Source organism: Lepisosteus oculatus, chromosome 1 (genome assembly GCF_040954835.1).
Source record: "Lepisosteus oculatus isolate fLepOcu1 chromosome 1, fLepOcu1.hap2, whole genome shotgun sequence".
Classification (NCBI taxonomy): domain Eukaryota; kingdom Metazoa; phylum Chordata; class Actinopteri; order Semionotiformes; family Lepisosteidae; genus Lepisosteus; species Lepisosteus oculatus.
The window spans coordinates 72,005,843-72,015,104 of NC_090696.1; the positions used below are offsets into that span (position 1 = coordinate 72,005,843).

The window sequence follows — 9,262 nt, forward strand, 5'->3', positions numbered from 1 at the left end:
GAAAGCTAACTTAACACAGCCACAAAGCAGCAAACATTCTTTACACAAGTCACAGAAGACTTAAGGTCATGTAGTGTAGAGTAATACAGTGACTGTGGCAGTAGTTAATTTAATGGCTAACTCACTGAAACATCTACTGTATCCACCGTGTAGGCATTAAAGAAAAAACCTCCGACCTAGAATTACAAAAGAGACTGTTCATTGTTCCTTAAAGGCTTTACTGGACACAGAGCAAAAACAAAATTTGCAGAACCAAATCTTTCATCATCTTCAGTACCTGTTTTTTTTTTGTTTCCTGCGGGCAGGTACAGGTGCTGTATTTATTTTACTGTAGCAACAGTTCATACAATACTGAGCAAGACTGACTTCATATTGTTCTTAAGTCTTTTTTTTTTACATGGCAGATCAAAACTAAACCCCAATGTAGTTGATCAGAATGAGGATTCCCTGCCAGCCTCAGGTCTCAGTGTCTCACACCAGTTAGGCCAGCCATTCCCAAGGATGGTAGGTCATTGCTTACAGCCTTTTGGGTTTGACTCTAGTGTAAAATACCTACAGTAATAACAAATTGGCCTGAAGCCTTAATTTTATACTTTAGCATACTAACACTTCAGTTCTCCTCAACAGCTTGAGTAAAGAAAACATTTTATTTCTACTAGTGAAACCTCCAGCGGCCTCTGTGTAGATTCAAATTATGTTCATCACAGCTGACAGCTTGTTGTAAAAACAAGAACATCGTAGGTCTGAGATTATCTGTTCTGGGTACAATTCTGACTGTGATGGAGCAAAATGGAATTTCCTCTTTTTAAAAGGTAGAATATTTTCACGATTGGGATAAACAGAAACGATCAGAAAGTTAAACTCCTTACAAACCAGTGTAAAATAACATCTTGAGAACAACTGACAACACAAAAACCGAAGAAGAGGTACTGAATAAATTGAAATTGTTTATGATTCAATCATTTTGCTACCTGGCAAGTATAGAAGCATTAATACTAAAATGGTAGTATGGTACCATTTCACAGTTACAAGAGTCACTCATCTCAAATACCTTTCAAAAGTAATTTGCAAACAGAAACCTATGCTTCGGTAATGGTAACAGCAGCAATACAGCTTCTTTAAAGAAAAACTGCTAAGTGGGTCTGGTTAAAACAATGCAATTCGTTCAAATCTATCGGAACACTGAAGTAGGGAGACCAAATTAGTGGTTTCATTGCTGCTGAATTGAACCACAACTTAATACCAAAATGAAGGGTTTACATCAGTGGTATGGTAAAAGTCACCCTGCTGGTTTTGGTTTCCCTTGTAATGTAGTCACTTAACCTGACCAAGGCTACAGAAAGTACACTGCAGGAAAAGATGTGGCAGCAATAGTAATTCTAATAAGCAAGTCCCAAGAAGACACAGTAAATCGCTCCTACTCGGTTTGAACGTTTAAGATGTTAAAAAGTAAATAAGGCCCTGAAATTTGCAGTTCATGACAGCAAATCTCAGCATGCAATTACAAATCCAGACAATAATGAATTAACAAAAATGTTTATTGTAAACAGCATGGAAATTTAATAGTGAATTTTGAAATATTTATAAACTATGAAGGTTTCTTCAATGTTGTTTGGAATTGTATTTATTTTAAGGCCTGCACCTTCTGTTCCAACATTTCTTTATTGGCTCCTGCAAACTCATCGACCTGTAAAGCAAAACAAATAAGAACTTCAGAATGACCCCAGAAAACTTTTGTTAATGGTGACAAGACATTTGGTTTCATTACCACAATACCGACATTGCAACTACACATTTTAGAAGACACTTGTACAGAAATATTCCAAAAGGATGAAAAAAAAAAACCATGAAGCCCAAACGTTTGCATATGCAGATGGTGAAGTGGAACACATTGCATTAACAGCCCTTTATTAAATGAAACATGATTAATAAATTGGAAAAAAAAAACTTCTCGAATTTTGAATAGCCATTTTTAGGCTTAGTAGTTCAGGTGGGTAGCTGCGTCAGCATGCGTAGGCTGCAAAGGAACAAGTAATAGGTTTATTCCATGCTGAAAAAAAAAGAAAAAAAAAACAATGTTTCGGCCGTGGAGCCTTCTTCAGGTGTCTACAGGTTCTTCACACCTGAAGAAGGCTCCACGGCCGAAACGTGTTTTCTTTTTTTCAGCATGGAATAAACCTATTACTTGTTCATTTTTAGGCTTAGTTGGACATCTGAAAACAAGGCCTAGAGATTTACATTTAAGAACAGTCTTATCAATAAAACTGATGCCTAGTACACAGAAAAGAATAATCTTCCTTAACCTTAAGAGTGTTGTAAAAAGAAAGACTTCTATTAGAATGGAATTAGCACACTTGTCAAAGTACAGTACAACCAAATGGTTTCACATTTAAAAATTTTCAAATGTTCACCACTTTAGAATGAAAATAATGCAATCCATTTCATGCATCTTACTAGATGTGCTCAGTTTATTTTATAAAAGTTCAAGAACCTTAAAATACTGTACAAAAGTTAGATGAAAATAACCTTAACACTTTTTTTTTTACTTCAACTCAAGTGGCAGAGTTTATACAAGGACACAAGCCACTTCATTACAACCAAAAATGTACAGCATTACAATCACAGCAAATAGGGCAAATATGAAAATGAAAGGGATGATTCACATGGACTGCCACAAAATTTAGACTGGAAAATGTGAGACTTCACATTCTTATGTAACACATGCTGTATGATTGTGTGGAAAAGGCTGTCCAAGAAGACATGTTCCATCCTCAGGAATTCCAGAAAAGCCCAATACATCACTTCCATCCCCCCCCACCTTTAAATTATCTTCCTTATTAGATAAAAGATATCAAATATGTGAAAAACACTCCTAATAGAAGTAGTAACTCTCAAGAAACACTTTCAAACTAAGACCTAGTAAAAAAAGTAAACTGCATCACATTATTTAAAAATCTAGGAAAAGTTCCATATAAATATCCTCAGATATACTAAAGAGTAGAAGTGGACAACTTATACATGGGTGTGAAACACTGTACAAGGATGCATTATGTGCAAAAAAAGCAGAATGTGTTATATACCTTGATCCCATTTTTGTAGAACTGGAATGTTGGCATGCATTTGATCTCGCAGTGCGATGCAACATCCTGGAAAAAAGCCAGAGTAAAGTAAATCACTTTCTTAATGCTTTGGAGCACACCTTTTCTGCAGCATCAATACTTTTATACTGATAAAGCAACAGAACTCATTTCTGGTTGTAGGCAAGGAGAAGGCAAAGGACACAACCTTACAGTCTTCCAAGTGAAACATGCAAAGTACACCGAGTCAAACCGTCGTCCACAAAAGAGTGTCACTGGCTGTACCAATGATCACAGACACAGGTAGACCCACATGGTGAACGATCAAGTTCGCAACTCATCATTCCTTTGAAGCAGTGCTTCCTGTTCCCAATAATGTTTCCATTATTGATTGCCATATATTCTTTTCTGAGCTACAGAAAATTTAACTCCTTTCAGAATTTTGAATGTCGCACTGTGATCATTCTTTGAAACCAGAATAATGAGGTGTTGCAAAGAACCAATCATTAACTTACACATATATTAAAAAACAACCGTAAAAAATGCTTACTTGTGCGTCGTCCACATCAACTTTCAGGAAAACAACATCTGTATATTTTTTTGCGAGGTCCTAAATAAAGAGAAACATAAAAGAGAAATTACAGATGTCACTTATACCCAAATTAGTTCATTGACACAGTGTACTCATCCACAGAGAGCAAGATTCAGATCGAGGTTTTCAAAGTCCTTTGAACTAATTAATTTTCTACACAATTATGTAGTTTGAGCAACTGATACAGGGCTGTGCATTAAGGGTAGGTCCAGGCAGAAAATCCATCAATAACACTTAGTGATTAAATTTGCCGTCTCCCCAGCTAGGGATCATCATAGCTCAGTGTGCATGAACAGTGAAGGCAGCTGCTTGATTTCCTCTCCATCAGTACAGGCCTCAGGCCCCAGGATCCAAGAGAAGAGGTGCAGAGCCCCCGTGTCCCCCAAAATTGTCATTTAATCAAAATGTTCCATAACCAATAGAATAAACAGCAATTTGGCAAACCTGATTAATCAATGTAAATTGGGCCAATTACATTTTTCTTTGGAGTAGTTTTTCACAGTTTTCTTATCACAACATGCATCTTGATCATTTCTTACCAATAATAACAAGACTGGATCACATACTTGCTCCTGTGCAAGGTACATCCAGTAAACTTAAGACAGAGGTCAAACGCATCTCTGGAGCTGCTCTTTAACAACTACCTCCCAGAGGCACTAATTAATATGGATAATTAAGCATGCAGCTACATGAGGCTTTTCCAGCTGTTGCTAGGAAACCGGGATACAGCCCACTGCATAAATACAGCACACCAGGTCAGACTTTCGAATTGCCACACCACCTTAGATGTTGTGGAGAAGCAAAGAAAGCCCACAAGCTGAAACTGTTCGTCATCAGTCTAAGGTCAGCTAAATCTCAAGCCGCCACTTCCTCCATCCGACGTGAGTCAGCCCGGTTTGTGTTTCCAAGCTGTGCTTGCAGAATGCACTATTAAGCCCAGGTGTGCCCCATCTAATGAAAGACTTGATTGTGCAAACACCTTGACAACATCCTCCATTACTTTAGGCTACACCATAAATCACAACCTGCGTTTACTCAACCAGCTGCAGTGTAAAAAAAAAAACAAAAAAAAAACTGTCATTTCCTTGTTCTCTCCACCACTGTTAAGGATACTGAGGTAGTGGTGTCTCTTAACCCTTTTTCTGCAATAAAGGAAAAATCACCTTAAAAAACGGTCCAATCGTCTGGCATGGTCCACACCACATGGCTGTAAAATCCACTACGACAAGCTTGCTCCCAGCATCCTTCAGGGCTTGATCGAAAGCAGTCTGTAAAATTAAAGAACGGGGCTGTTGAGAACTAGCTAAAGATGGCATGTTTTTCCTACAAATTTTTTTTTTAAACTCCGAAATTAGGCAAGATTTGAGGCTACCACCTCAGTGGTTTCAACATGTTGAATTTAACAATGTCAAGTGCACATTCTCTCTGTGGCCTGGTTACCTGTTAAATGTATTTGTGCAATTTTAAATTATGGTTTAACAAGCTGCTAATTAACAAATTTAAGTAGCGCATTAAGTGAGGAGCCAGCACCCATATCAACCTGCAGCTCTTAACTGGCTACCCCTCTGAAGCTCAGCAGGGTTGAGCCTGGCCAGTACCTGGATGGGAGACCTCCTGGGAAGCTATGGTTGCTGCTGGAAATGGTGTTAGTGGGACCAGCGGGGGGGGGGGGCCCACCCCCATCCTGCAGTCTGTCTAGGTCCTAATGCCCCGGGATAGTGGCGGGGACACTATACTGTAGTGGGTGCCGTCTTTCGGCTGAGACGATAAACCAAGGTCCCGACTCTCAATGGTCATTAAAGATCCCCGGGCATTTCTCGATAAGAGTAGGGAGTTATCCTGGTGTCCAGGCCAAATTTCCCCCCTCGGCCTTTACCATGGCCTCCAAATTGTCCCCATCTACGATTGGCTTGCACTTGCCCTGCGATGGACTGGTGCCTTGTCCAGGGCATATCCTGCCTTGCGCTCGTTGCTTGCAAGGCAGGATATGCCTAGGCTCCAGCTTCCCACGACACAGTATAGCATAAAGCAGTTTGATAAATGACAACACATGACATGACTATGGGAGGAACCAGTGGAGGAAAAAAAAAAACACATGCTGGTTTCAAATGTCAACCTTCACCACTCTCTGATTAGTAGTGAAACAAATTCAGTATTTTGAAGGTAGTTTAAACGACATAAAACTGCATTTTGCCTGTTGAACCTAACCCAATCCAGTACCCCTACAGTAAGGTCCTTGAAAACATTCAGCTTTGAAAGTTTAGAACGTGGAAAAAAAAAAATTAAAACACGAGTGACCTAAAACGTGACGCTTGCGGACAACTTTTGACACCGTTCCCTAAAGCGTTGACATACTTGGGGAGGGGGGAATCGTCTAATTTGAAAAAAGGTGGTGTGTGCCTTAATTTCTACTACCGGCTAAAGCGCAGTGATAACGCAAGCGGGCCGAGTCCTCCAGCGCGCCACTCGGCGTCAGAACCACCGCCCCAGTGAGCCAGCTGCTCGCCTCCACGTGTTCTCTACAATTGTGGATACGGCTTTTTTTTTTTAATTTCATTAAAAAAAAAAATAATAATCCTCCTCCACCTGTTTCCCCACCTCCTACATCTTAAAATGGTGTTAATTTTAGTACTCCTGGAGGTGCTTCTGCATCTTAAAACCTCCTGGGACAGAACCCTATTTTGTTGCGCGACTTGCAAAACAAGTACAGACTGCCTTCGCTACTCTCTCCTCCTCCCCGTTTAGCTGGGTTAATGTTAATAAACCAGAAAGGCTGTAGCTACAGTTTCCAACATGTCCCTCTCTCTTGGGGGATACAGGGGTCAGCGAGAGGTCCCAACTACAGTTAATGAAGTTCAAACATCCACGCGTCACGCTGCGCCAAGTGACAGATCTTTTTTTTTTAAGTAGAGGATGAATATTTTTTCCGCCAAAGAAGGAGATTGAGGAAATAAAATTCCGTGCAGCGCCATAAATTGGTAATTGTGACAAACCGATAAGACGCGTTGTTCTTTATTCAGCGGTGAACTGGTTTGCTGTTGCAAAACACGTTGTGGGTGCCGCTGGCTTACACAGCCTCTCAAGAAAGATCTGCAATTCGTGAGTTATTTTCTGGGTGTGTAAAACAAACCAGTACTGAACTCTACGCCCCCCCCCAAACACATTCATGTACGAAAATAATACTAGAGAACAATCAGCTTTTGTCATGTAGTATCCCATATGTTACCAGATTTCATAACGCCGAAAGTTTCCAGCGTTTTTAAATTGGCTTGCACGGCGGTACGAATGAAATGACAGGTCACCGAAGAGAACCGGGTTAAAACAAACAACAACAAAAAGCGTGCACTCTTAAAAACCACGCTGGGTGGAAGACAGGAACGACGAAGGGTGCGACTTATAAAATATAAAGTTACAATAGCAATTTCAAAAGGCAGACGTCAAACATGGCGATCTCTGACGGCGGGGCTGGCGCGCTGCCGAGTCAGGAGGGACTATTTCTGGAAGTGTTTAATTGATCTCGAAGCGATATGCACCCTTACAGAAAAATAAGCTTCCACCATCCCATTTGCGGAACAGAAAACCTAGAAGAAACGCACCTGATGATTAAAGTGCAACTGTATTTTTTCCCCCCTCTCCCGAGCCACCTCACATAACCGCATTGGCCGGATCATACTCCTTGGCCATTGAAACCGCAAGACCCTGTTCGCGCAATAAATGTATCCAATATTTCTCGATCGGCGGCTCAGGAGGTTTCAATGACAACGCAAAGTCTAAATGCATCTGTTACAGAAAATTCCCCTCCACACACACACACACAAATTCAAGGTAATCTGCATGCAACTAGACACCATTTGGGAATAAAAGCATTCGGCGATCGTCCCAAAAAAAACAAAAACCCCAACCGTGTGGACTCCTCACCTTATCTTCGATTTCGAGAACCATTTTGGCAGGACGAAAACAAAAACTAACAGTGTATAACACCGCTGTTATCCCAGCGTCCGGGCTCTGTGCGAGTGAGACTGTGTGTTTTTTGTGTGTGTGTGCGGGGAGCTGCTTTATAAGCCAAGGAGAGCCCGGCCCCCACCCCTCTCTCTCTCTCTCTCCAGGCCGGGCGCAATGAGTCAGCGCCGGGCCCGGGGGAGAGAGAGGGTGGGTCCGGCCCGGGAAATCACTGACCAGCCGGTAGCCACCCACTTACTATCTGACAAGAAGGGCAAGCTTCACAGATAAAATAACGATTTGTTTATCCTGCTTCTTTTTCAGACATGTTAAGAATAAGCCCTATGATTCGAGGAGGGCGAGGGAATGGGGGGTCTTTGCAACCCAAAAACAAACACGCTCTCTTTTCCCACCTCGTCCGTGGCAGGGCCGCCATAGTGCAGCTGACGTTTGCACAACCACACATACACATACACACACACCCGCTCAAACCCGCCACTACTGTCGCCATTCAGGTTTGAGATGAGGCCGGAGAGACGCAAAACGTCCTCCTCGCCTCCCCCACCAGCGGGATGGAAATCGCTTCGCCGCGGGCTGTTTTCTTTTTTATTATTTATTCCAGCCCAAACTCGGTACGACTATATGAATGACGGCGAGTCCTGTCTCTTTAAGAGGGCGGGTGGGATATGGTAGCGGAAGTGTGCGCTTTGGGACGGTGTTTTCCAACGCCTTGCCATCCCAAGACTCATGGTGACTTAACAAAATCAGAGCGGCCTGTCTGCGTGACTGGCGCGGGGGCTTGTGGGAGAGCTCTCTGCTGACTAGCGGGTCGGGCTTTGCATATGTTGAGGATAGATGTCAAATGTATTTCTCTCTCTCTTTAACACTCTTTTTTTTTTTAACCGCCTCTCGTTAGTTTTCCTTCTTTTCCTGCGCGGCTTCAGTATGTGCATTCGCGAACTGGCTCACATATCGAAAGGGAGCGTCGGTCCTTGTGCCGGGGACCCCTTCTGCACAGGCGTGCGTTGTATCCGAGGCAGGGTCGCTCACCGCCTGTTCCAATCCGGTTTTAATCAGCGTTACGGCTGCTGGAATTCATTTCATCAATTACGTGAAAAAATGACGGGCAAAGTGGTTGAGTTTAATATAAAATTATTCTGCGATAAGAAGCAAACTGCTCTTTTCATTTTAACAAAAACGACAATTTTTGTCTTCCTTCTTTAAAGTGTAAAGGGTAAATTGTACGTGTAGATTATTTTTAAGAGAACGATATTACAGGTGGTAATATGGATATCATTGACCAACAGGTTCTCCTTTAGTTAAGCAGGTATTGTATGAGCAGACAGAGGAGATGCCAAGTGTCAGGAAGGGAGACACACCTTCAGAAATATGCACTGAGCTAAAGGAACTGGAAAAACTGCATGATCACTGTGGGAAGTGTGAAGACAATAAGGGATGGTGGCCCATTTCTAGACAGAACAAAATCTTTTTTTTTTCATATTTAACCTGTTGAATGCCAAGACTGGTGAAAATCAGGAGTCAGCACAATGCTCAGGCATAGTAAAACATTACAGGCAAACCAATTCCCATCACTGATAGAGGACATGTGACCACACCTCTGGAAGGTCGTTACATCATCACTAAAAGTGGGATG

At 41.8% G+C, this 9,262-nt stretch overlaps 1 protein-coding gene across 1 annotated transcript; it reads right to left on the reverse strand.

Annotated features, from left to right (window-relative positions):
* Nucleotides 1-1,520: 1,520 nt before the first annotated feature.
* Nucleotides 1,521-7,717, reverse strand: txnb (thioredoxin b). Its single transcript, XM_069192429.1, has 5 exons — nucleotides 7,588-7,717; nucleotides 4,833-4,937; nucleotides 3,628-3,687; nucleotides 3,081-3,146; nucleotides 1,521-1,687 (listed from the first exon to the last, which is right to left on the reverse strand). The coding sequence occupies exons 1-5, from the start codon at nucleotides 7,609-7,611 to the stop codon at nucleotides 1,625-1,627; spliced, it is 318 nt and encodes a 105-aa protein (XP_069048530.1). The 5' UTR covers nucleotides 7,612-7,717; the 3' UTR covers nucleotides 1,521-1,624.
* Nucleotides 7,718-9,262: the final 1,545 nt, after the last annotated feature.

Coding starts and splice junctions, on each gene's coding strand:
- txnb (XM_069192429.1), bottom strand. CDS start 7,611: ATGGTTCTCGAAATCGAAGATAAG. Junction 3,688..4,832: donor CGATTGGACCGTTTTTTAAG/GTGATTTTTCCT, acceptor CTCTTTATTTAG/GACCTCGCAAAAAAATATAC. Junction 3,147..3,627: donor TTGATGTGGACGACGCACAA/GTAAGCATTTTT, acceptor GCTTTTTTCCAG/GATGTTGCATCGCACTGCGA.